Here is a 25,255-nt window from a genome sequence, read left to right as displayed (position 1 = left end):
AAATAGCGTTTCACGAGGGATTAACGAGATAATATTTCGTTGTGTCGTGACGTGCCGGTTGTTGCGGGGAGAAGTGACGAGAAATAATGTACGCCTCGAAGCGAGCACACGCACCCGAGAGCAGCGTATCATTCTTCTTTTTTTTCTTTTTTATCTTTTTTTACTTTTATTTGAGTTTGTACTTTTGTTTGATTACAAGCGAACTCTGGGAACGAGTCCAGGTGCCACGCTTTCGCGAAATTTCTCCCATTGATACGAGTCCGACGCTGTCACGAAAAAAGCCCATCCGGCGTAGCCGCGAAATTTCTCCCGACTGTTCGCGTTGCGTTCGGGTTGGCCTTTATGCGCTGAAAAGAAAAGGGAAGCATCGATGAAGCAGCAATCGGTGAGCGATCGCTTGCAAATATTACCAGTGAGGCAGCTCGTCCTGGTCCAGGCAGCTGAGCGTCTCGGAATCGAAGAGCTTGTCGTCGCCGCAAGTGACGAGCCGCGGGTGTCCCTCGACGCAGGTAACGAGGCGACCGCAGTCGCCCGGCACCGGGAACCTACAAGAGTCATCGGGAAATTCAGTCGACGGAGCGCGGACCGGCGAGCAAGCCGCGGACGGCATGGCGAACCTGGGGAACGGCCAGAATCTGGCGGCGGCGCCGTTGGGCGGATGACTGGGACACTTGAAGCCGACGACGGCCTCGGGGTTACAGAGGGGTATCAGTTGGTCGGGCCAGACGCAAGTGTGGCTTTTGTGGTCGTAGGCGAGGCCAGGGTCGCAGTGGGCCTGGTGAGGCTCGCCGTAGGCGCACTTGGTGTAGGTGGTGCTGCACGAGTCGCTGTCCGGGTAGATGCCGAACTGGTACTCGCAGGCCGCCGAGCTCAGCGGAGTGGCTGCAAGGTGATCAGCCGAGCGTGATCCCCGCGTCGCTCCGAGTGCGCTCGGCGCAAGTTGGATGTACTCACGGTCGACGAAGCGCTTGCCGCAGTCCACGGCCCAGTTGTAGTTGCAGTGGTTGTGCACCGCGCCGTGGCCGTCGAACAGCAGTCCGTTCTCGCAGCGCTCGAGCGTCAGGGTGCCGTTGGTGCAGAGGAAGAACGCATGGCAGTCCTCCGGATGGGCGTAGGCGAAGACGCCGTGGGGGTCGGGGCAGCTGGGCGCGCCGGGGAGGAAGCTCGCCGCCTCGGCTGCGTCAGATCGAGGGCCGCGCGATGAGCGTGCCGAGCACGCCAAGCGCGCGGCCGTCGCGGCGATGAAAATTTCATGCGCGTCCGGCCGGGTGTATCAGCCGTTATCGCGATCCCGAGCGGACGTCCAACGCCTTGCATGGCAATCCGAGGAGCGTCTCGCTCGTGCACTCCGCGCGCCCGCGGAAGGCAACCGAGCAGCGCGTCGCCGCGGCCGCGAATGCTAATGCGCGTTATGCTCCTCGGGGCGACGCGATGAGTAACGTCCCCGGCACGCGCGCGCGCCTCGTGAATTATTGATGAGGCGGGTCTCTCGCTTCGGGCGACCGAATTCTCCGTCTGGCGCGTCGCCTGGACTTTCTCCTGCCGGCGAAAATGGCCCGTGCACGCCGAGCGAGCGAGCGAGCGCGAATACCGTGGCGTGCGCGACGCGCGCGATCGCCGATGCACATGCAGCTCCGAATCGGCGTCGTCCGACAGTCCGCGTCGCTCGCCGCTCCGCACGCCGAGCGTCGTCGCCGAAACGTAACGCGTTTGTCGTTCGCCCCCCGCGCGGCGCAAGTGCGAGCGGCGCCATATGGGCGCCAGAGTGAAAGCAGCATGGCGTTTCGGCGCGACAGCGAAGGCCGACGTCGGTCGCTTCGACGACGAGGAAATCTTACCGTAGGCAAGGGTGCCGGCAACGAGGACGAGGGTGGCGCAGTTCATGACGAAGACGGCGACGAAGCTGGTATCCGGTGCGCCGCTACCTCGCGCACAACTGATCAATTTCGTCGGCTCGGTGTACTGCGTTCCTGTCGGCTGCTTGGCGGCGCGCACCGCGGCCTCGAGCTCGGCCGATATCCCCTTCACCTGCGCGACCAGGGGACCAGCCACGACCCCACTCTCTCTCAGTCGCTCTTTTTATGCTCGTGTTTCAGGCTTTCGCGGAGCGTGGGTACCCTCAGGGCGCTCGATTAATTTATGCATTTTCATTTCCATTTTTCGGCAGTAAGGGGGGGGGGGGGGGAACGATCGTCTCGCGCGTTCACGGGCCGCGCGTTGACTCGACGCCCCGTGCGGTGGCGTCGAGTGCGGCAATCGCGGCTCGCGAGCATTTGGCCGTCGTGCTCCAACGGCAGCACGGGCCAATCATCCGAAGGCTCGTCGTGGCTCTTTCTCGCGGCAATGGAATGCGCGAGGCCGAGAGACGCAGACAACGGAGCGCCGGGCGCCGATGGGAAATTCACAGCGGGGACAATTGTTCGACAAGATGCTTGACACACGCATGTAGCGCAATTCAACTTTCACCGTGCGTAGGCATATAAGAATAGGCGCAGGTATCGGTTCGCATTCCAGTACCCCGTTGTTATCCCGGCGTATAATAGCCCACGACGCGCGCAGCCGCGCTTACGCAATCAATATTTTATGACTTGTTTTTTTCATCCGACGCACACGCCAGTACACGAATTCGCGTCTGCTTTCATCTTTTATTGGAGTTCTTTATTTCCACATGTATTATAAATAAAGTTACTTATGTATATAATTCGTGCGAAGTAGTATATAGTTCGAAGATGCACATATGGAATAACTTATTGGCTACATCAATGAAGTTGCACGTAACTTTCTTTAGAAATTTTCAGTCGGCCGTCGGGTAAATAACTCAGTTCAAAGTGTGGCAATGAAAGAGAACGATTGCGCAACGAAGCGCAAGCTTAGCGACTACAAGTTGGACGCAGCTGTCCCAGCCATAGCAGCAGCGGCAGCAGCTCGGTCACGTGTGACGTCTCTCGAGAGTGGCTTCGGCTTCCCTCGCGCATCCTAGTTTTTGCCCTTGTAGTAGTCCTCACTGGGAACAAGAAAAAGAACTCGTGGAGAGCGGGAACCGAGCGGGGCCAGGCGAAGTCTGGAGCGAGCGGCTGCTTCCGCGCGAGTGAGAATCGGCTCGAGAGAATTTCAAGCGGGAATATCGAAGAAGAAACGGCACTCGCCCTTGGCGGACCGCGGCCTTTCCCGTCCGCGAATAGCCGCTCGTCGAGCTCCCCCTGCCGAGTAGAGCCGCTTGCCGGCGTTACGCAAGCGTCGGCTCGAGTGACCGGCATTGAGGGCGATCCTCGAATTACCATCCAGGAACGATTTCAGGCTCGGTACACCTGAAGATGTCCTCGTTGTAGACGAGGCCTTCCTCGCACTGACCCTTCTGCGGCACCATGCCGTTCCGGCAGATGTAGAATTTGGCGCAGTCCTCGGGATGCGGGTACGTCGGGTGGGGCAGCACGCGACCGCCGGGTCCGATGACGTCGCCGACCGGGCAGCTGAAACCGTCGTCGAGAACCTCGCGTTTGGCGTCGTGGCACGGCCGCGTGGCGTCCGGCGCCCACACGCAGCCGGATTTCTTCTCCTCGTAGACGAGACCCGGTGGACATGGCATTACCTGTGCACGCGTGTTTACGTTTCACTTGCGCCACGATTAAAATCTTGGATCGTTCTCGTCTTTATCCTTACTTGAGCGACGCCGTCGATGCAGTTGACGAATTTATCGCAGGACGCGGGATCCTCGTGCTTGAAGTATCCATTGGCACGCGGGCACATTGCCGATGGATGCGGCTCCTCTGCGAAACGAGATCGGTCGATCCGTCGATGACAAGTTTTTTAAAGGAAAGGGTAGCTGTTGATGCGTCACAAGGATAAAAGGATCGTGCCACGTGCAGCTAATTTTTTTTACTCTCAAAAACGGAGAGGAGCCTTGGGAGGACCGGTTTGCCGCGCGCACAACAGATGGAATGGGGGGGGGGGGGGTCGTTCGCGAACTTTTCGCGGCTGAAACCGGCGAAAGTTGAGCGCAAATAACGTTGCCCCGGCGCAAGCGCGTGCGAATGGGCGAATGTGCGAATTGAAATTGGCTTTACCTCGGAAAACCACCGAACGAAGAAAGAAAAAATGTTTGTTTTTTTATTTCAGCGCTGTCGCGTTAAAGAACGATCTGTTGAAATACGCACGGTGGCGTTTGCGTGCACCGTGTCCCAATTCGTTTCCGAACGCAGTTGAATCGCAAGAAACGCGGGGAAAAAAGCATTACGCCGCCAAGAAATAACGTAACCGGCGAGGAAAGCGCATCGAGCGCACGTGTTGGTCGCGAGCAGCTATTCCATATGCGCGGCGCGCGAGTGAATCGTGGCGAATCGCACGGTAATACTTGACGTAATCGCGGAGAGAAAGAGCGTTCAACTCGCCGTGGCGACGAGTTTCGAGGGCCGCTCGTCAACGCGATCCGAGCGAGAGAGGCGGCGGGTACTCACGCAGAGCGGTCCGGTCGCCGCACTCGACGTTGCCCGGCACGTCGCAAAGCTCCTTCTTGGGATTGTCGTCCCTGAAGACCAAGCCATCCTTGCAGAGCCTCTCCTCCGGCTGGCCGTCGACGCAGGCGTAATAGAGGTCGCACTGCTCGGGATCCGCGAAGAAGCCCTTGGGCTCGGGACACTTGAACTGCGCCGAGGCGCTGGCGCAAAGGGCAAGAATGGCGGCGGCGGCGGCGGCGGCTGCGGCGATCCCCATGTCGACTTTTTTTCCCGGCTGTCGGTCAGTGTCGTGCTCGCTGCTGTGACTGCGCGCTGGTTTCGCTCGGCTGCGCTTTACACCAGCGCGCGCGCCTCGTCTGGCTCCTGCACTTCTCCCCCCACCCCACCCCCTTTCTCCGAATTCACCTATTTCCACCTATACAAGGACTTAGCGTCCGACGAAGGAGGCTGCCGCGACCGGTGTGCTTTCGGGCGTGTAGGTGTACGTGGCGGCGCCCGGCGACGCGACCAACGGGTTTTCGTTGCGATAACAACGCGAGCCGCGTAATATCGTCGCTCGAGGGACGATTCCCAGTCGATCGCATCGGCATCGCGGCGCGCTTCTCAAGGCCCCCTGTCCCTTTCCGCGCAGCTGCTTTCTGGAGTTCGCAAAGGCGCGAAAAAGCTCGAATTATTTTATCGTAAATTTACATTCCTGCGGTTCAGCTACGACATTAAAAATTCAGTGTTTCTTTGTTTTTCTTTTTTTTTTTTTTCGTTTCGTTTCTGCGCATACGAGTCGACTCGGATGCTGCATCGATTAGATAAATAGTTTACCGTTTGACTTGACTTAACGAGAACATGAAATGAGCAAGTTTGCATCTTATCTGTCCTAATGCAATAAAACATGCACGGTCTTATCGTGCGTTGCAGTTACCTGTGGCACTACGAATTCAGTTTTATTTTCGACAGTATTTCATAGTGATACATATTGATAATCAGGTTTTTCGTTGAATCACGTTTCCTCGTGGAACTCTTCGTTGATCTGCAAATGTAGTCTTGAAGCGAGTAGTCTTCCATGTTTGCGTGTGCGTGAGGAGGAATCACAAGGAGTTTACGCAAGAATCAGTGAAAATATAATAACGTAGTTTTTGTAACTTTTTCACGCCATAGCATGGGTGCTTTTACGCTTCTGCCGATTGAAACTCGCGGAAACAAACCGATACCGCACGCCCCTTTGACGGTACATTCGTTATGGCAATACGCGCTTATGCACTCGATCCGTCGAAAAAGTTGCCCGCGAGTAAGTTCAATCGAAAGCAACGTAACATTAGCCTTTCCCGGTGACAGCCGTGGCTGATGAACAAAAGATCTCGTATCAACCACAGGCGAACATGAATGATGATCGCAATTGTCCTCGGTTAGACCCGCCCGTCAAGGTCCGGCAGTGACCGCGACACGAAAGCGGAACTGATTGCGCAATTACCGATCTATCGTGCATCTGGAAGAGAGAAAAAAATCGAGACGAGATTATTATAGATATAGAGTCGAGTCGTACGTAGCAAAGCGACAGAAAACCGTTTTATCATCCGAGAGAAAGCTCGGCGAGTATCAATTCGGCTTGAGCGCCCCTGGCCAGAGATAAATACATGCACATTACACAAGGTCTCTCTCTCCCTCTCTCCCTCTCTCTCTCTCTCTCTCTAGCTATCCTTGGCAGTCGAGCGAGAGCCTGCACTCGGAAGTCAAGATGAGCGCCACCTTTTCCTCGGTTCTTTCTCTCGTCGCTCGTCGAAATGTGCAACGAGGCAATCGACGTGACGTTGCGGCCTTTGATTTCGCAACTCGCCGAAAACTGTCCTTGATTCCGACGCATTCTCTTTGCCGTGGTCGTTGCTCAATAAAAGGACACAGAACCTCGGACGAGTTAATATTTTATTAATTACAATAATAAAAAAAAAAAAAAAAAAAAAAAAGAGAGAGAAAAAAACAAAAAAAACGAATTTACAAATCTAGAGGATTCGACGACAAAGACGAAGGTACATGAAAGAGAGAGCGAGAGAGATAATGGTCACGTGGTAGGGTGTCCCGATGCGGGACAAATCGATGGTCCTTGCGACGATCAATTGCGATGGCCGATTTGCGGCTTCTTATCGTCGTCCTTGTACCAGTCCTCGCTGCAACATCGAAAGAGATAGATACATGTGTATAGTAACAGTGCCTCCCCCCGTTGCTCGGCGAAAGCTCAATCGAGTTCTCGAATCGGGCAGCGCGTGCCGGGGCTCCTCGGCAGTGGCGATTATTCAGGCGCAACAGTACGTACCATCCGGGCACGTTCTCGGGCGCGTCGCATCTCTGCTGCTCCTCGTTGTAGACGGTCCCGTCGCTGCAGCCTTGCTCGCGCGGCGTCACTCCGTTCAGGCAGACGTAGAACTTCTGGCAGTCCTCCGGGTGAGCGAACTTGGGGTGATCCACGGCGATGCCGCGACTGTCGACGCCAGCGTCCTTCGGGCACTCGAAACCGTCCGACAATTTCTTGCCTACGACTCCGCAGCCCTGCGTTCGTACCAAGGAGGCAACCGTTGATTCTTTATTTCTCGTTGTTCCTCGACGATCGCGTGCTCCCTACCTGTCTTCCGGCGCTTTCGGGCCAGACGCAGGTGCCGCTGTACTCGTCGAAGTGAAGTCCGGTGGTGCAGGTGATCTCCACGGCCTCGCCGTCGATGCAATTGTAGAACACGTTGCAGACCGACGGGTCGGGATGGGCGAAGAAGCCGTTTCTACGCGGGCACTTCTTGGTCGGCTGTGGTGGCTCTGTTGGCACCCGAAAGGTCAACCCGTCAGAATATCGCCGTCGCTCGTCCCGCCTCCAGTTCCGTCCATCCACTTACGAAGCTCGAGTCGGTCGCCGCAGTCCACGTTGAAGACGTGGTCGCACTTGTTGACCTTGCGGTTCAGCGGGTCGAACACGAGGCCGTCCGGGCAGTACTTCTCGATGGGCAGACCGTCGATGCACTCGTAGTACTTGTCGCACTGCTTCGCGTCCTCGTACTGGCCGTCGTCCTTCGGACAGTTGAAGGCGCCATCTGCGTGCAAGGGTCCAGGAGCGTCAGCCCTTCCCCGGGTACGGCGCGTCCGCCGCGGCGAGCTTCCGCGCGATCAAACGCGTTTCGCGCGAATTTTCCATACGTCCCGTTTGGCTTTCGATTCTCGAGCGGTTGCCGCCGCTGCCTGCTGCCGTAAGCTCGAAATTATTTTACGTAACTCTTACGGGCGGACGTTTACGCTTTAGAAAGTGCGCGCGCCCGGCCACGCCGCACGTACACGTATCGCGCGCACGCATTTCTGCGCGAGCGAACATGCCCCTTGGACTAGCGCTCGCGCGTCTATGTGCTTCGCACTCTATATCCTTCCTTTTTCTTTCCTTCGCGTCGAAGGTGAACGTGTCCAGTACCACTTCGAGTCGCCGATGAAAGTTTTTCGCGGAAATCGCCGAGCCGCACGCAAATTCTTGGCGTCGGCACGACGAGTCCGAGTATCGCGCGTCAGCCGGATTAGCGGCGAGCCGGGCGGCGGCGCCTGCAAATGGGTTTCACTTTCGATCCGGCGTGGCGCGGCTAAAAATGGAGCTGTTAACGGCGCGCAGTGTCATACGTGCGCGCTAGGCTAATGATGCCGGGGAGCGTTACGCAAAAGCGCGCAAACGAAGAGGAAGGTCGTTGACTCGCTGCGCTCCACGTACAGCCGGCGAAATTGCCTTTCTCCGCGCCAACTCTGTGCATCTTTTCTCCTCGGCTCGAGCCAGCGAGCTCTGTTCTGCGACTCGCGCAACACCCCTCGCGGCACTCGTCCGCGGCGACGCGGCGACGCGCCGTTCAGTTCCTCTTTCCAAACTGCCTGCTTTCGCAATCGCGTTCGAGGCTGGCTTTTCCTTTATTTTCTTTTCTTTGCTTTTTTTCAATTTTCGTTTATTCCATTTGTGCGAGTTGTTGCTATACGGCATTATCGACTAGAGCGATATTTGAAAAATGATACTTACGAGTCGACGCCACGACGGCCAACAGGCAAGAAAGGATTACGCACGCTTTGGTCATTTTAAGTCTTCTGTTGAAAGTAAAGAGATTGTAAAGTAAAAAATCGCGTGAATTTATAGATGTCAACAAGGTCAATCAATCAATTTAAAGACTTTTGCACATTGCACGCGAATCAGGATGAGAACGATAATTTTACGTAACATGAAAAAGAAAAAGAAAAAAAACATGACAAACGCATAAGAATGAACGGTAGCTACAACGAACAAAGCCAATGGTGATAAAAATGTATAACTTACAAAGGTAAAAATCTCTCGCTTCGATGATAAATGTCAGTCGGTCGAGCGTGAGAGATATAGCAAGGACGAGGCAGAGAGAGCGGCTAGTGAAAAGTCGTCTCCTCGCGCGAAAGACTGCAGCCGAGGACAGCCGCTGCGTCGGATATACTTGGCCGGCCCCCACCTTTTTGGAGGAGGCGAACCCTCCCAGCCAGCGGGCGCATGCTACGCACTGCCGCCTTATTCCCCACTTTCTACCGCGATCCAGTTGCCGCTGTCTAGAATGCTTTTTCCATCCAGTGAAATGACGCCTTTTCTTCTCCTCGTTCTTTTCGCTTGTCCGGCCCTTCGATCGCCGGCCAATACTTCCGTAAACAATTGTTTCTAGCGAGCATTCGGTTAGCGTAATAGTTTTGCCATTGAGTTGGAAAGAGAAAATTAAATCAAATGAGCAGTGTGCAGCAGAAAATGAATCGATACGTTGTTTACGTTGTTCACTCGATTGATTCGATGTTCGTTTCGGCGCCAATTGGCGATGACCTCGCTTTACTGATTCTGCCACGTACTAATTGTGCCGACCACTCAACATTTTTCGCAGTCTAGGCTAATGAAAACGATTGGTTGCAGGCAATTTAAAAATCTCCGACTAGAAAAAGACGTTTCGTCGCCATGAATGGAAAAGGTTGATTTTGGTGGTTGAATTGTTGCGAAATCAAAACGAAAGGCAATAATATCATTGGTCTCTCGACTTTTACTTTTGTTTTCTAATTTCAAGTTCCAGCCGAGATCCACTGGACCATGTAAGAAATTTTAGAAAGACTTTCACTTTCGTATAGCGTTGTCTCCCTCTTTTTCGAGTTTCCCCCTTCTCGTTCTCGACACTTTTCTATCCGATCGCTTTCCCCACTCTCCTTTTCAAAAGCTGTATAGGAAAGAATGACGAATGGACTCGATTATCGTGATATTTTTTTTCTTTGCCATCGCAACATGGTGTCCACACGTGGAGAACTCCGAATAAGCATTTACAATGTAGATTGAGTCGAATAGAATACATTTATTGGCCATTAAAGTCATCGTGATTTGCAAAACGAAGGAATCTCGTTTCTCTGTGTATATCGATTTCGGCCCACGCGTGCATTCAATTATTTACGAACGGCACTTAACAAAATATTCCTAGGATATACATATAAACTAACTATCTTACACGTACAAGCACGATGGACTACGATCAAGCGTAGAAAATAGTGCACTAAGATTCGGATGAGTCGTCGCTCGCGTCGAACGAGAAAAACTAAGATTGCATTGTATATGAGAAAAAGTGTCGAATAAAACGTATCAGCTGAGTTGAGTTCAGTCTTTGCGCGCGTTTACAACCGCAAGGCACAACCAAAACATACACAGACAATTGGAATTTGAGAGAGGGGAAGTGGGGTGGGGAAAATGATTCGTTAACATTGAGATAAGCAGACGTCGTTTGTCCACGGGGAGCTTCAATCCGATTCAGGCTCGGCCTGCTGGTTGCGTTTCTGCCCTTTCCTTCTGCTAGATCCGCTGGACTTGGGCTTGGGTGGGTTCTCCAAAGCGTCGAGCTCGGCGTCGGTGAGCACGCCGTCGTACCACTTGGCGCTGCAATCGTACGCGCGGTTAGTTTGATTGGCGACGCGCGGACGCGGCTGTGCGCTCGACGCTTACCACTCGGGAATCTTGCGAGCCCAGTCGCACTTGCCGGTGCTCTCGTCGAAGGCCTGCCCGAGCTTGCATCCGCTGCGCCTCGGCGTCTCGCCGTTGATGCACACGTAGAAGTACTGGCAGTCCTCTGCGTCGGGGTAGCGCGGGTGGGTGGCCGCGACGCTCTCGTCGACCTTGGGGCAAGTGAAGTTGAACAGCTCCCGCGAGCCGCAGCCGATCTTCTGCGCCTCGTCGGGCCAAGTGCAGATGCCGGTTTTCTCGGAGAACACCAGGCCGTCGGGACACTTGATCATGTTGAATTTACCCTCGACGCAGTAGTAGAAGGTGTTGCAGTTGGTCGGGTCCTCGTGAGCGAAGTAGCCGTGCATGCGCGGGCAGTGCGCGGTCGGCTTTGGTTTCTCTGCAAGTCGAGTTTGGGAAGTGAGTCGGCGCGCGCTGGGCTCGCGAGCGCGCGGTTCGCTGCGCGCACTTACGGAGCTTGGGCCTCTTGGAGCAGTCGATTCCGAACGGCAGGTCGCACTTCTCGTGCTGGGGGCTGAAGTCGTTGAAGACCAGGCCGTCGGGGCAGAGCTTCTCGGTGAGCTTGCCGTCGCGGCAGTCGTAGTACTTGTCGCACTGCTCGGCGTCGGGGAAGTAGCCGTTGGGCTCGGGACACTCGTCCGACACGGCGGCCTCGTCGTCGAGCTCGGTCACCGCCTCGTCTCCCGCCGGCGCTGTCGCGCGAGCCGGCGGTCTCTTGTACAGGTGTGTCTGGGAGGTCTTGCGCCGAGCGATTTCCGCTGCCTCCTCCTTCCGCGTCAGGGCCGATGCCGCTGCGCCTGCCGGTCGTCGGTGCATCGTTACAGTCGTCCCTCGGTGCGATCGACGTGGCGACGCGCACCGGAGCTCGGCGTCGAGCCCGAACCCGCGGCGCGCACGACCGATCCGCAGAGGGAACGAGCGGAGACGGAGCGGATCGCGGGTCTGGGTCAATGCCAGCTGTCGAACGCGCGAGCGCTCGAGCGTGCGCGGGTCTTCGCGCGTGCCAGGAAGGATGTCGACCTCGGGGACGTCCCTGAAGGAATGCGGACGACCTCGGGGGAGAAAGTGGCCGAAAGCAAGAGTCCGCGGAGTGGCCCGCCGGAGAAAACGAAAAAGTCAGCGAGGACCGGTTGTCCGGCTGCCGACCGTTCCCGCAGTTTGCGCCTCGTCGGACGGCGCCCGCGGGCCGTAGCAGCCAGCGTTTTCCCTTTTCCTGGAATGCACGTCGACGGCCCAAAGTTCAAGGTACTCGTACGTCGCCTCCGACGACAACGACGAGCGACGCGCCGCCGTCCGCCTTGCTTTTCGTTTTCTCCCGTTGTTCTCCGCGCGAGGCGCGCGAGGCGCGCTCGAGGCATCGAAAGCCAGCGGCGCACAGCGAGGATTAGAAAGGCGCGTGCGGTCGGCCGAGGGGAAACGCAAGTGCGAAAGAGCAAACGCAAGACTCACCGAGCGCAAGCAGGCAGCAAAGAGTGTAGAGGTTGCTCATGTCGACGGCGTTCGTCGGTGGCGTTTGGCGCCTGCGGTGGAGTCGCTCGTCGGCGGTAGATCGGCAGAGGCCACACGGAGCGTGCCAAGTGTGCTGGCACGGGAGTCGGTTTGGGGCCTTATATGCGTCCCCACTTACTACGCCGGCTGCGCGAGCGCGGTTCAAAAGGAGAAGCGCGCGAGGCGGAGATACGAGCGTGCATGCAGCGCGCGAGCCAGCACTGCGAGTGCCGCGCCGTGCCGTGCGAGCGCATACATATGTATATCAAAGACGACGCGCGCGAAAGCCGTTAGCGAGCGATTAGGGTCATTTAACGGCTCCGCGCTGCTCCGCCGGCAATACGCGGGAATCGTCTCGCCTCGTCGATGATTGCCACCAGTCTGCTCCCACGGGGCGTGCGTAACGATCGGACCGCGGCGTGCCGCTCGCTGCGCACGGCGCTCGGTAAATTTGCCCGCGGATTAGATCGCGCCGATTGGCGCGCAACCACTCGGCTGCGCGCGCTCGCTCGCATTGTTATTCGACTTCGATCGCAGACTCGTTGTTTTCTCCGCCAGCGAATTACCTTACAGCAATATGCGGATACTGGATATCGAAGTGCGATTCGGAGTCCGACGTAGGCCTTTTTTTTCTCTCCTCGCATCGATAATACAGTTAAGACAGCCGTGCGTGTGACGAGCGTGTTAATACCGATCGGTCGCGTCGCGCGAGATGCGTCCAGTGACGTGACGCGTACAGAGGTCTTTCGAATTCTTTCGAGGTCGGCGCAAGGGTCAGATATCGGTAGGCAGGCCTATTTATAGAAGCCAGCTTGATCTGGCTGGACCAGTTTTGCGTCCTGCGCGTTCGCCCGAAACGTTCAATAACACGTTTTATTTGCCTTCGTTGTGCACGTCGAGCGAAGGAATGCCAATTCCAGATGTCAAAGGCCTCGTCGATGACTAACGGACGAAATAATTTTGCCGAAAGCGCGCCAAGTTGGCGCGTCGCGGTCGCGTCTCGCTTGCCGACGGATCGGAGATCGCTGCGAGCGCGGAGCCCGAGACGAGCCTGCGCCGGAGGATCAGCACTCGTTTGCAAACATTCGCGAGCGATTCTTCTTGGCTTTCCCCCGCGTCCTCTTATCTCCGCTCTCTCTCTCTCTCTCTCTCTCGCTTGCGCGCGTATCGTTTCGTCGATTAAAGCGCGCAGCTCGCGAAAGCGCGGCCGCAGTGCTCAGTCGAGCCCGCGCCGCGGAACGCAGCAATGACGGTAAGGAGTCTCTCTCTGGTAAGGGTCTGGGCGATCGTCTCTCGCGAGCGACGAGATTGACGGGCACTCTCTTGTTTCATGCTCCAGTCGGCATTGCGCTACGCCTACAGAGGCTTGGTGGTCCCGGTGTTCACCCCGTTCAAAGCCAACGCGTTAGTTGTCGAAGGGCGTCGTAAGGAGCGGGACCAGGCAAATTTACCTCGCTAATGGAATCTGACTTATTTGTTTCAAGTGAAAGGTCCGTAAACGCCTATCTGATCCCACGCTACTCCGACTATCTCAAATCCAACAACATCGATGGCGTTCTCGGTATGGCATATTATCGCGATATCTCGTAGAGTCGGGAAAGGCTTGGAGTGCCCGGAGTGGGCGCTGACGAGAGCACGGCCTTGACCCTTCTCGGCGCGACGGATATCCATCGGTGAATGTGCTTTTTGTGCGGCAGCCAACGGCACGACGGGCGAGGGCATGACGATGTCGGTGAGCGAGCGCAAGGAAGTCGCCGAAGCTTGGGTCGAGGCTGCGCGTCGTAATGGGCAACACCTGATAGTGCAAGTCGGCGGTGCGCCGCTCGCCGACGTCAAGGAACTCGTGAGCATCAGGCACGGCCGAGGAGTTCGCTCGCCGCGCCACGAGACGAACGCACGATCCCTCAACTTTTCAGGCCAGACACGCGCAGAGCCTCGACGTTGACGCTGTTCTGTGCCTGCCCGAGCTCTACTACAGGCCGAGCGACGTCGAGGAGCTCGTCGATTACGTGAAGCAAGTCAGCGAGGCCGCCCCCAAGGTTCCGCTGCTCTACTATCACTTCCCTGACATGTCCAACGTGAGGGGTGAGTTGAACCGTCCTCGCTCTTTTCCTTTCTTCTGCCAATCAATGCAATCATTGTTCGCGTGCTCCTGATGACCACGTGCCCGTCCATAAGTTCACATGGGCAAGTTTTTGGAATCGGTGCGCGACAGAATTCCAAACCTCGTGGGCATCAAGTTCACCAGTACGAATCTGGAGGAGGGCTCGCACGCCGTCGACGTGGAGAACAAGCGCTACGTGGTATTCCTCGGCAGCAACTTGGTATGAAACCAAGTGGAGCAGGCCGATCGAGAGCCGATCGGGACAATAGCCGGAAAACACCGTGGATTTTTGCAGATCATCCCAGCGGGCAGCGCTTGCGGTATCGACTCGTTCATGCCGAGCAGCACGAATCTGTTTCCGGAGCTTCTCCGCAGCATCGTGAGACACAGTTCCGAGGGTGATTATGCAACTGCAAAAACAAAACAGCAGAGAGTCGTTTGCGCCTTTCGGAAGCTTTCCCAATTAGGTAACTATGTCTTGCTGTTCTCGTCGCGCGATCGACCGATCTTTCAATTTGCGCACAACGAACAAAAATTACAAATGCCTTTGCAGGTCCCGTTTTGTCGGCTATGAAAGCTGCAATGTCGCACATTAGTCCCATTGCAGTTGGCCCATCGAGGAAACCTCTGCGCTCGTTTGACACCGAAGAGGATCAGCGTCGATTGATGACGATATTAAAGGCTTTGATTTAATCTTTTTTTTTTCATTACCTTCCCTCTAAAACAAATTATTTTTCAGTATTTACCGTAGTTTATTGATTTTTTGCAATTTACTACCCTCACTGTAAGGTCCATTACGAAAAATCTTCTCACATAATCCGAAACTGGCAGCTAGTTTTCTCAATATTATTGAACCATTCAAAATATACGTAATGCAAAGTCATCCGATTATCTTTGAATTTATCGCGCGACCGGGACGACTTGAAGGTTATAACGTATCGTTTCGAATGCGGCTCCAAGAGCGCACGATGTATTCAAATGCTATTCGTTCGCCGCTGAACAGCGACAGCCAATCGTCAGTCTACCATCAACGTCAGAGGCTTGATACAGCCTGACTCTATAGCACGTTCTGTTACTTTATAGTTGGGAGCAGGCTCTCGGGGAAACATCAGTGAAATGACGGTACGCTTTTTTTTCTTTTTATCTCGCCAAACCTTCAAAGATATAGGCGACTTCGCGCAGAACATATCCATCAACACGAGTACATTAAACTCGGACGATTGAAATTGAAACGATTGGCCGAGTGCTTTTACAGAATCCTGTAAAGTTTTCATTCAAGGGCGTTATCGCAACAGCGTTCGCCCCGTTCGAAGGCCGCAGGTAAGCTCGGCAGGCACTCGGAAGTGCGTCAACGACTTCGATAGCCGTTGACATTCGCTCATTGCCACTATGACATTCCAGTGCAGAGCGTTTGAATTTGTCGGCGATACCCGAGTACGCGAAATACTTTGCGGAAAACCACTTCAAGGCTGTTTTGGGTGAGCCGAATAAGCTTTTGTTTTGCTCGCATCGGCGACTGATGCTGAATTTTCGCACAGTAAACGGCACCTACGGAGAGGGAATGGCAATGACAGTGGACGAGAGAATACAAGTGGCGAACGCTTGGGCGGAGGCGGCCGAACGGAACAACCAGCAGATTATCGTTCAAGTAGGAGGAACCAATTTGCAGGACGTTAAAACATTGGCGAGTTAACTTGGGCAAAGAAAGAAAAAACAATTAAAATAATGTGAAATGATTGGACGTGAAATACAACGAAAGTATAATACTTTTAGGCAGCACACGCCCAGAGTATCAATGCAAACGCTATTCTTTGCCTTCCTGAGTTGTACTACAAGTCTAAAACAGTCCAAGATTTAATCGATTATTTGGCAGAAGTGGCAGCGAGTGCCCCGACAGTGCCATTGTTTTACTATCACTCACCTGACGCCACAGGCGTTGCTCGTAAGTTGATAACGACGCTTGCTTCACCTTGACTTCCACTGTGGAACATTACTAAGAAATGTCTTGCTGTGTCAGTTAACATGGTTGAGTTTTTCAAGAAGGTCGGAGACACAATACCCTCACTGGGAGGAATCAAATTCGCTAGTACCAAATTAGACGAATGCACCCTGGCAGTCAAAGCAGCGGCCGATAAATTCCGCGTTGTCGTTGCCAGCAATTATGTAAAGCTCCACCATCAAGTTGCCTGGCTGTAAAATTTGCGTGACGGTTCGACTTGTTTCGTTATAGATCTTGCCCGCTTGTATTGCCATTGGAGTCGATACGTTTATGCCCACTAGCATAAACATTGCTCCGAAATTGGTCAATGGAATTTACGACTCGGCGATGTCCGGAGACATTTCGTCCGCTCAAGCGCTTCAGTTGAAGCTAGTCGACGTAATCAACGGCCTATCTGCGATTGATAAAAGTACGCTATCAGTACGATATTTTCGTCGTGACATTCGATAGCGTGTTTCAAAATCAATACTTATTTATTACAGATGTGATGCCGGTCATGAAAGCGGTCACGCGCCGTCTCTTGATGCCAACAATTGACATTGGAAGCACAAGGAAGCCATTGAAGAACTACGACTCCGTAGTCGCCAAATCGCAACTTGTTTCTGCTATTACAAATCTATTGCAATAAGTTTACTGGTATTATCAGAATAAAGTATCGTTATAAAGAATGAGAAAAATGGCGCTTCGATTGCACCGATCGACACGACGACCCACTGGACTTGACCAATTTATCGGATTCTCTGTTCGCGATTAGATTGTCCAGCTGCAAACTATCTGCGCAGCACAGCACGACAGGTCCCGTGTCGGCGTATAGCGTACACACGCGCGCAATTATATCTACAGGATGTACGCAGAGGCGATTGCTCTAGTGCGCGTCGCGCGAGACGAGTCCACACCGTCGCATTCAGAGTGACGGTAAACGAATTTCAGTTGCCCTGTTTTCGAGCTGTTTTACGTAGCGCGCGAGCCTTCTCGTGTAACAACCACGATTTGCGAAAGAAATCACATTTTGCGGCCGTCACCGGTACATTCAAGCCCATTTCTTTCAACAGAAGAACGCTCCAAAGTTTGCGTTCACCTGCATCATAGTCACCGCATTCACGCCATTCAACTCTGACAAGTAAGCGAATCCGTAATCGTAATAATTGAGGTTGCGGTCGAGCACGCGCAATCGACTATTTTATTCAAGGGCAAACAGTTTGAATCTGTCCGTGATTGCGGAATATGCCAAGTGTCACTCGTGAAAGGGTTTCGGAGCTGTGCTAAGTGCAATTATATTCCGGTAAATTGATCGACGTACGGGCGCCATTATTTTTTAACAACCCTTGAATTGTCGCCTTCAAGTTAACGCTCGTACGCATGACGGTCGAAGGGAGGATAAAAGTAGCACGATAAGTATCGACACGAAGCTCACGATTCGCGTCGTAGGAACGAATCTGCCAGACACGGAGAGGCTCGTAAGAAGATTTCCTTGGAGAAGCACCGTACGCGCGAGAGTGACGCCTGGTCTTCTATCATTTCAGGCTGAGCATGCGAAGAGCCTCGCTACGTTATACATGCCATACTCTGCTTTTCGAAATTGCACTACAAGCCTAGCCCCGCCGAAAACTTGATCGGGTACCTGGAAGAGATCATTTTAAGATTTATTATTTTATTATTATTTATTACACAGCCAAGGGAATATTTTCATAAATGATCACTCCACATTTAGATTTGCAGTCGACACGGCCAAGTTTTTAAAGAAAGGCAAATCCAGCATACCCAGCTTGGCTGGTATCAAGTTTATCGAGCGGGTGTGCATTAGCAAAATTTGATCGCCGAAATGGTTCTGTATTGTTTTGCCAAGCATGATCGTTGGAATCGACACTTTCATGCCATCGGCTGTCAGCATCGCGTTAGATTTGGTGAAGGAACTGTACACCGTAGCGATCAAAGACGACTATCGCGCTACCCAGGTGCATCAAACGAAACTGGCCACCATCGTGAACAATTTGGCCACACCAACAATTTGGACGAAGGTTAATAAATTCACTGTCCTTATTAAAACTTCAACTGCAAGTAATAGTACGTTTATACAGGTTTGAGAGCTGCGATGAAAGCTGTGACACGACGACTTTTACCGTCTTATATACATCAACTTGGGACCGACCAGAAGACCACTAAAAAACTTCGATACCTTGCTTAATCAATCGAAACTTGCTAGATTTATCACATCGGAGCAATTGGAGATGTAGCTCTCTGTCGATTTTCATTTGAGAAAACAATTTGAATGATGTCCTTTTTTTGTTTGTCACCCCGTTTGCAGGAAGGAGGGACGGGCTGTACTCGACCAGAATTTTTCTTGCATATATATCTCTAGAACGGTTCAATCGATGCGTTAATGGGTCTGCACTTACTTGAAACGGTCCTGTCTTATTATTGACTGGACTGGAGCATAAATGTGCGAGTTAATGCAAAAAATGCAGATAAAGTCGGCTGTTTTTAGATAAAATTAATCTTGTTTGTTTGTAATGAAGAGAAAAGCACTCTTAATACTTGAAAGCAGAGATAAGTAGCGACATCTGTGGTCGTACGATAATCCAGCGCCATCTGACAAGAGCGTCATCAAGCATCAAGCCAACAGAAAAGAGGAAAACGCGCGAGTATGGCGCCCCCACGCTATTTGCGCCTTACCATAAGAGTTGTATAGGCGTGGGACGGCGTCGACGCTTGATGCGTTCAGTTTCAGTAGGTGTATCATCGCCGGGCTTGGCAGCTAAGTCGCGTTTGATCGTCGTGTCAGCAGCAGCGAATGTCGGCCGAGAGAGCGAGCGAGTAAAGTGTGCGCGTTGTAAGTTCAGCCTCTCACCTCGAGGAGCGGTCAATCTCGTCGTCGTGAGCGGGCGAGCCGAGCGATTACATCTCCGCCAACCTGCAGGCTCTGTCGACAAAATAATAACAGCCTCGTCCTCGTCGCCTCGGTACGGTCTATTGCCGACGAGAAAATAAAATGGAGAACCGACCGGCGCCTCTACGTTCGAGGCGGGTTTGCAGATTTTGCCTGACCGAGGCAGAGCCGCTCACCTACATCTACGACCGCGAGCAGAGCCGGCCCTTCCAGGTGCCGCTTAGCCTGCAAATCATGTCCTGCGTCGCCATCGAGGTAATCTACGCGAAAACACTCGTCTGCCTTCTCTACGTCTACCTCACTTTTTGCTTCTGTTGCTCGCTTTTTTCTCACGGTGGACTTTTTTTTTTCCTCTCAAGAAAAAAGCGCAAGAACACCATGATTTCTTAAAGATTCCTACTTTTTTACCTTAGAGAGTAACTGATTGCACAATGCCCTGTTGCTCGCAAGATTTCAACAAAATTTTTTTTCTTTGCGCATTTTTACAGGATGGATGTCAGGGACATATAGATTACTTCAATTTATTTACTTGAGGGGAACTGCATTTCAATACACAAAATTAAAAATATTTTATGTATAATATTCTTTATTCAATTAGTATTTATCTCAAAAAATTGAGAGTAAATGATTCTTTTACACATTTTTTCAACGTTTGTCAAATTAAAATTCAAAACCACATGTAAAATAATAAAAATTATTTTGTATAATTGAAATATCAATTCAAAAGATCATCCACGTGACTAATTTGTGGATACGAAAGAATTGTTCTGAAATATTTATCTGCATAAAGTAAAAAATTCGGTTTTTAAGAAATATTATCGTTAGATTTGTCTCAATATTACGTGGAAAAGCGGACTGATAAAATAGTCAATTAACTCATAGGATAATGCAGATCCAGTGTTACCTATTAAGTAAATTCGTGTATCGATCGTTACGATTTTATCATTTGAATCATAGTTTTTATAAATAAATCTATAGCATATCATTTTTTATTGTTATTAATTACATCATCGTGTATCAATCAGTAAATATTGAGTATTAATATTACAATTATTTATAATTTTAAATTTCATGAATTTATTATTTTATATGAAAATTGTCACCATGATATTATGTTTTAAATCTAATCATTTAATTTATTTATTTCATTTATAGGTTTATTCTGCTGATGGGATGCCTCAAATGATCTGTCAAAATTGTCGCTGGAATTTAGATAGATGTTACAAATTCAAGCAACAATGCAAAAAAGCTGATGAAGCTCTACGTGCCTATCCAGTTTCAGGAGTGCTTCCAAGACCATTCCCACCTATAACTATTGAGCAACCAGAGCCAACAACAAAACGTAATTTGGATACCAGACCTGTTAATGAACCAATCAAAAAACCACGATTAGACAATGGTGAAAATGAGCGAAGGAATGCAGCTCATGCTGGTGAGTATTGCTTCAGTTAATGTGTAAAAAAGTCTATTTTTTTTTTATATAATATAGCAGAAATCATTAATATGACCCAATCGGATCACTTTATTAACATAAATGGAATAATTGATTAGGCCAGCGAGAACAACGAGAACAACGAGAACAGCAAGTCCGCTCAGAGAAGCAACAGCGTGACAAGGAACGCGAGTTATACGACGAGGACCAAGATGCCGGCAGTGAAGGTGATCATGAGTCAAATGACAATAAGAACGATTCGAGTCTTGAACCCGGTGAGATCCGTGTGCACGCTTGTACTCAATGCGAACGTACTTTCCCATTGCTGCAATCTCTGCAATTGCACATCCAGCGAGCTCATCGAGATCGTGACTACAAATGTACGGAGTGTGACCGTATGTTCTTTTCAAAATATGACTTGCAAAAGCACATGACTACACATTCGGAGGAGAAGCCTTATTCCTGCCAGATCTGTCAAAAACAGTTCTCGCGTGCCAACTTGCTGCAGCGTCACGAGAAGACTCATCGAGAAGAGTTGAGATACGGATGTCCTCAGTGCGATCGTGAATTCTTCAGCCCAGAGGAGCTGGAAAAACACGAGGAGGCAGTGCACAAAACAGTCAAGCCCTTCCAATGTAACATCTGCGGTAAACGCTTTACGTACAAGCAAGGACTCGAACGCCACGAGATGTTGCACAACGAGGACAAGTCGTTTGTCTGCGAGTACTGCAAAGAAGCCTTCCGCACGAGTACCAAGCTCGCTCGTCATCTTAGCACTCATGCTGGTCATCGGCCGTTCCTCTGTAAATTATGTCCCCGTAGCTTCCTCTTGTCTCATCATTTAACGCGTCACATGCGCAGCCACTCTGTTGAGAAACGCCATCAGTGCGAGGACTGCGGTAAGGCATTTAAACGTAAAGAGAGCCTCGATGTTCATCAACTGACTCACGTGAAGCGTCCGGGCATGGGTTTGACGTGTGATGTGTGCAATGAGTCATGTCGTAATAGAGCTGATTATGTTACGCACATCAAACAGCATATCGAAGCCGGTGAGAAGATGGGTCCAGATGGTATACCTCCAGAGAACAAAGACAAACTAGGAGATATCACAGAGAGTGAGGAGGAAGAAGATGAGGAGGAAGAAGATCAGTACTCGGATGACGATTACGAACCACCGCAATCGTACTTTATGTCCGCCAAGAAGCGCCAGAGTATCCCTAGAAGAGATAGCGAGGAGGAGGATCTTGAAAGAGAAGACAAAAAAGAGCAGGTGGTTTACGTGAGAAATAAGGATGGTAATGTTGTTAGAAAAACAATAAAGACTTTGATGCCCGTCACTCGTCAACAAGAGGCTAAGGCGACTACTGCTCAGATTTCCAATGCCAAGCAGCTTAAAGAGGAAACGACACAGAAAATTGGTAGAGTTGATGAGACTGAGGCACAAGTACAAAAGATCGTCGCCTCCGTGTTCAAAGAGCACAAGATTCCACTTAAAGGTCAATGTTAATCCAATATTTAAAAGAAATTTTTTTTAATCAGTAATTTATTTATATATTTGTTTTTCTTTCGTTTTTAGAACAAGGTAAGGAATCTCCACATACTGCTACAAGGCAAAGTCCTCAAGTGGCACCTAGTATCATCAAAGAAGAGAAGATAGAACCATCCGTAAACATTCCTCCTCAAAAGAACGTAAAGGTTATCAAACGGGTTATTGTACGTAAACCAGCGGGAAGCGTTGATGCACAGTCCGTCTCTACTCCTCTAAAGGAAATCGTTCGTGAAGTTACAACTTCTCAACAACAGTCTCAACCTACTCCGTCTACATCTGGCGGTCCTAAAGTAAGTTACTCTAAAATCAAGCTTGGTATATTCAATTTGTCAATTTTTAAGATGCTATATTGAACGTTATTTATAGGTGACCAAGAGAGTAATAGTGCGCAGGATCATTCGCCAGGGTGACACAACGCGTGAAGTCATCATGAATCCCGACGGTACTCTCATTGATCCAGCAGAGTTGGCCAAACTTCCTACCGGAAACGTCGTGAAGCGCGTAGTCGTGAAGAAACCTCTCGATAAAGGGCAGAATATTGAGGCAATGCTGCAAGCAGCCGATGCAAAGAGTCTTCTCCAGATGGCAGAGAGTGGCGAAGAGATTATAAAAGCAAGCTCAATGTCTAAGCCTGCAACTCAAGTGCGACGAGTTGAGATCGTTTCACCGGCACCCGATCGCGAGACGCAGCAGAAACTTGAATTATTGGAGAAGCGGGTTGAGCAGCAACGTTTAAAAATCGAGGAATTGCAAGCTCGCAAACAACAGGAGTACGAGCCGTGCGATGAAATGCTTCCAGAGCGTCATGACGAATCCGAAGATGAGCAGCAGTTGCCACTCAAACGTGTCTTCGTTAAACGTAAGCAAAGCATTTACGATGAGGTCAGAGACTACAACGACGAATCATGTGGTAAAGAAAAAGATGAAGAGCAGAAGCAATCTTCAACTATCGTTGTCACTGCTTCGAGTCTCGAAGCAATGGATCAAATTGAGAGAGCCGAAGATCATACCAACTCAATAGAAAACGCTAAAATCATTATCATTAAACCTGAAGAAAACCAGCCCGATGTTGATGAGATGAGCAGAGAACTGTGTAACATCCTTGAGTCAACTGAAACCGTAGTAAAAATGCATGAGAATGTTCTTAATAATCTCACGCAAATTACATCTACTAATGAGCAAGCTGAACGTCACACTGTGGAGGAAACTGTTGCCGAGGAGACTAATAATGGAAATATGGAAGTACAAGTTACTGATGCTACTGAGCAACATATGGAGACAGAAGAAGTTGGCGAGGAACAAGTTCATGAACAAGTAAGATCAATTCTATCTCTGAAATCATCTTATTTTTGTTTTAACTATTATCGCTAATATTTTAAAATAGGCATTATCCACTAACTAAGATTTAATTATGTTAAAGGACGTAGAAGAAATGAATGAACAAGAAAACGCTACTGTGAAGATTGAAGCTGAGCCCGATCAAGATAGCACGAAACTGAACTTCGAGCACGAGCATAATCAAGAAGTCGATGAGGACGAAATAGACGTGGAGAGGACGGAATCAGGACTTTCTGCTTTGAGTACACAAGTGCTTACTGAGACAAACGACATGTTCGAGGCGTCCGATTCTACGATGGAAGTTGAAAAATCATCTCATGAGCAGCAAAACCTCGATGAATCTGTAATCGAGTTGTCTACTACGAATGAGACTATTAATATTAACGAGACAGCAGATCAATCCAGTAGAGATAGCCTCGAGGACAAACTATCGCAGATGGAAGGTTGATTATTTCGAGGTATATTTAATAGTACATTTCACTACTAATGCAAGAAAGTGATTTAACCCTCGCGCGGACATTTGCGCCCAAGCGAAGCCAGGGTGAAGGAACCACACGAGAGTCAAATTACTTTGTCGCTCATGTATCTAACTTTATTTTTCAATACGACTTGCGCGAGACGAGATTGGAAAAACACTAACTTTTCCAAACATGTGTAAATCGAGTTCTTGAGCACGGAATGTCTAAAACAATTTTCATGTAATATAACCACAATGAATCATCTGGTGCGCAGATTCGCTTCCTCACAAATGATACTTTGTCCTCATATTTTTATGCTTGTCACTTTACGATTTTGAACTACAACTATTGTTTCCCGTACAATCTTTTTTTATCTTCAGTCTATAAACAGATTCCAGTAATTCAATGTCGTAAAGTACTCGTTAACACGAATAACAATAAATGATGAAGTTATCATTTGGCGCTCTTTACTTTACAGTATACGATTGTACTAGCAAGAATTTAAAAATGCATGACTAACGAACGTAATGTCATTTTTATTCCTCTGTGAATTCTTGCCACTGCCAGTCTCTTGTGAAGTCTGCTTGCCAAAGGCTTTCATGTAATGAAATGAATTTAATTACAATTGTATATTTTGATCAGTAGCTCGCATTCCAGAAATATTTTTACTGGTTTGTGTAAAAAATTCTCTTTTATTTAAAAATAGATAAGATCTTTTTCAACTTAACATGTAAGCAACGTATGGATTTATTCGTATATATGTTTGATACTGACTAATCACAAATGATGGGATCGATTATAGAATTGTAATGAAATATTTGATTCGGCAACATTTTATATACATTTATCGTTTGTATACTGACGTTATTACAAAAATTTTTTTGTTAATAAGCACTTATAATTTTGATTTGTAAAAAGCTACGTAAAAGCTATGTATTTCTTCAATTTTGAATGACATTGTGTGAGTGAATTTAACTGATTCGTGTAAAACAAATGCAAAATATTGGGAACAAATATGAAAAATAAGATCTTGAAAGTAATTGAGGTGTACAATTGCTAAATCGTATTTCTCCTTATAATCGGCGCTCGTACGCATCTTTGAAAATACGATATTCTTTGATGTGATTGAGATAAATTTATCTCAATAACTACTACTTTGAATATGTCAGATTTTATTAGATTAATTTAAACTAAAATGTAGATGGGCCGCGCGAATAATGTATATGCATTTTTTAATGTTATAGCAGAACAAGGATGATTGTATGTAGAATGAACAGTAATCGAAAGGCGTCACTTTTAATTTTTATTAGATATTGTATAAATGAATAGAATTTTTTTTTCAATAGAAGAATAGAATGGTAATTAATGGAAAACTAAAAAGAAATTATAAAATTGAACGATAATTATTGTACATTATGACCCTTTTCGATGGCTAAAGTTTACTTAATAGAATAGAATATCAAATTTGGATAATTTTAGGTAAACAGTGAAAATGATGCTGGTACATAGTGGTGTGTACAATGAAGCAGTGAACTTTTCAATTATACC

At 49.8% G+C, this 25,255-nt stretch overlaps 6 protein-coding genes and 1 long non-coding RNA gene across 10 annotated transcripts; 3 read left to right on the top strand and 4 right to left on the bottom strand.

Annotated features, from left to right (window-relative positions):
• Positions 1 to 192: 192 nt before the first annotated feature.
• On the bottom strand, positions 193 to 2,107 carry LOC131664408 (protein obstructor-E). The gene is made up of 5 exons (XM_058935459.1): positions 1,839 to 2,107; positions 955 to 1,176; positions 618 to 882; positions 411 to 545; positions 193 to 347 (listed from the first exon to the last, which is right to left on the bottom strand). Exons 1-5 carry the CDS (start codon positions 1,882 to 1,884, stop codon positions 341 to 343), a joined length of 675 nt encoding a protein of 224 aa, XP_058791442.1. The 5' UTR covers positions 1,885 to 2,107; the 3' UTR covers positions 193 to 340.
• A 566-nt stretch (positions 2,108 to 2,673) lies between these two features.
• On the bottom strand, positions 2,674 to 4,760 carry LOC131664407 (protein obstructor-E-like). Its single transcript, XM_058935458.1, has 4 exons — positions 4,455 to 4,760; positions 3,661 to 3,767; positions 3,279 to 3,589; positions 2,674 to 3,004 (listed from the first exon to the last, which is right to left on the bottom strand). Exons 1-4 carry the CDS (start codon positions 4,708 to 4,710, stop codon positions 2,977 to 2,979), a joined length of 702 nt encoding a protein of 233 aa, XP_058791441.1. The 5' UTR covers positions 4,711 to 4,760; the 3' UTR covers positions 2,674 to 2,976.
• A 1,570-nt stretch (positions 4,761 to 6,330) lies between these two features.
• On the bottom strand, positions 6,331 to 8,946 carry LOC131664406 (protein obstructor-E-like). Its single transcript, XM_058935457.1, has 6 exons — positions 8,764 to 8,946; positions 8,473 to 8,537; positions 7,325 to 7,519; positions 7,063 to 7,247; positions 6,757 to 6,989; positions 6,331 to 6,610 (listed from the first exon to the last, which is right to left on the bottom strand). Exons 2-6 carry the CDS (start codon positions 8,525 to 8,527, stop codon positions 6,556 to 6,558), a joined length of 723 nt encoding a protein of 240 aa, XP_058791440.1. The 5' UTR covers positions 8,528 to 8,537; positions 8,764 to 8,946; the 3' UTR covers positions 6,331 to 6,555.
• A 629-nt stretch (positions 8,947 to 9,575) lies between these two features.
• Positions 9,576 to 12,161, bottom strand: LOC131664472 (protein obstructor-E-like). Its single transcript, XM_058935599.1, has 4 exons — positions 11,902 to 12,161; positions 10,905 to 11,249; positions 10,435 to 10,831; positions 9,576 to 10,368 (listed from the first exon to the last, which is right to left on the bottom strand). The coding sequence occupies exons 1-4, from the start codon at positions 11,939 to 11,941 to the stop codon at positions 10,233 to 10,235; spliced, it is 918 nt and encodes a 305-aa protein (XP_058791582.1). The 5' UTR covers positions 11,942 to 12,161; the 3' UTR covers positions 9,576 to 10,232.
• A 1,006-nt stretch (positions 12,162 to 13,167) lies between these two features.
• On the top strand, positions 13,168 to 16,711 carry LOC131664506 (N-acetylneuraminate lyase-like). 2 transcript variants are annotated; one of them, XM_058935663.1, is made up of 9 exons: positions 13,168 to 13,192; positions 13,280 to 13,344; positions 13,425 to 13,501; positions 13,638 to 13,783; positions 13,857 to 14,025; positions 14,119 to 14,264; positions 14,340 to 14,511; positions 14,598 to 15,364; positions 15,446 to 15,522. In XM_058935663.1, exons 1-8 carry the CDS (start codon positions 13,187 to 13,189, stop codon positions 14,735 to 14,737), a joined length of 921 nt encoding a protein of 306 aa, XP_058791646.1. In that variant the 5' UTR covers positions 13,168 to 13,186; the 3' UTR covers positions 14,738 to 15,364; positions 15,446 to 15,522. The 2 variants fall into 2 exon arrangements, with proteins under 2 accessions (XP_058791646.1, XP_058791645.1); XM_058935662.1 differs by lacking the exons at positions 13,168 to 13,192; positions 13,280 to 13,344; positions 13,425 to 13,501; ... (2 more) ...; positions 14,119 to 14,264; positions 14,340 to 14,511 and adding exons at positions 15,583 to 15,728; positions 15,818 to 15,986; positions 16,062 to 16,207; positions 16,275 to 16,452; positions 16,526 to 16,711 and having other exon boundaries at positions 14,789 to 15,166; positions 15,300 to 15,364.
• A 101-nt stretch (positions 16,712 to 16,812) lies between these two features.
• Positions 16,813 to 18,502, top strand: LOC131664577 (uncharacterized). 3 transcript variants are annotated; one of them, XR_009301947.1, is made up of 4 exons: positions 16,813 to 17,163; positions 17,567 to 17,660; positions 17,755 to 18,061; positions 18,122 to 18,502. It is a non-coding gene; the product is annotated as an uncharacterized LOC131664577 (long non-coding RNA). The 3 variants fall into 3 exon arrangements; XR_009301948.1 differs by lacking the exon at positions 16,813 to 17,163 and adding an exon at positions 17,350 to 17,500; XR_009301949.1 differs by lacking the exon at positions 17,567 to 17,660.
• A 243-nt stretch (positions 18,503 to 18,745) lies between these two features.
• LOC131664473 (uncharacterized) lies at positions 18,746 to 25,135 on the top strand. The gene is made up of 6 exons (XM_058935600.1): positions 18,746 to 19,185; positions 20,086 to 20,362; positions 20,482 to 21,858; positions 21,939 to 22,201; positions 22,278 to 23,225; positions 23,332 to 25,135. The coding sequence occupies exons 1-6, from the start codon at positions 19,033 to 19,035 to the stop codon at positions 23,695 to 23,697; spliced, it is 3,384 nt and encodes a 1,127-aa protein (XP_058791583.1). The 5' UTR covers positions 18,746 to 19,032; the 3' UTR covers positions 23,698 to 25,135.
• The last annotated feature ends 120 nt before the right edge of the window (positions 25,136 to 25,255 follow it).

The sequence above is a fragment of the Phymastichus coffea genome, unplaced genomic scaffold (genome assembly GCF_024137745.1).
Source record: "Phymastichus coffea isolate CEN01 unplaced genomic scaffold, Cenicafe_Pcof_1.1 PCOF00044, whole genome shotgun sequence".
NCBI lineage: Eukaryota > Metazoa > Arthropoda > Insecta > Hymenoptera > Eulophidae > Phymastichus > Phymastichus coffea.
The sequence above is the reverse complement of the archived record's forward strand: the minus strand, read 5'-3'. Positions and strand labels throughout refer to the sequence as shown.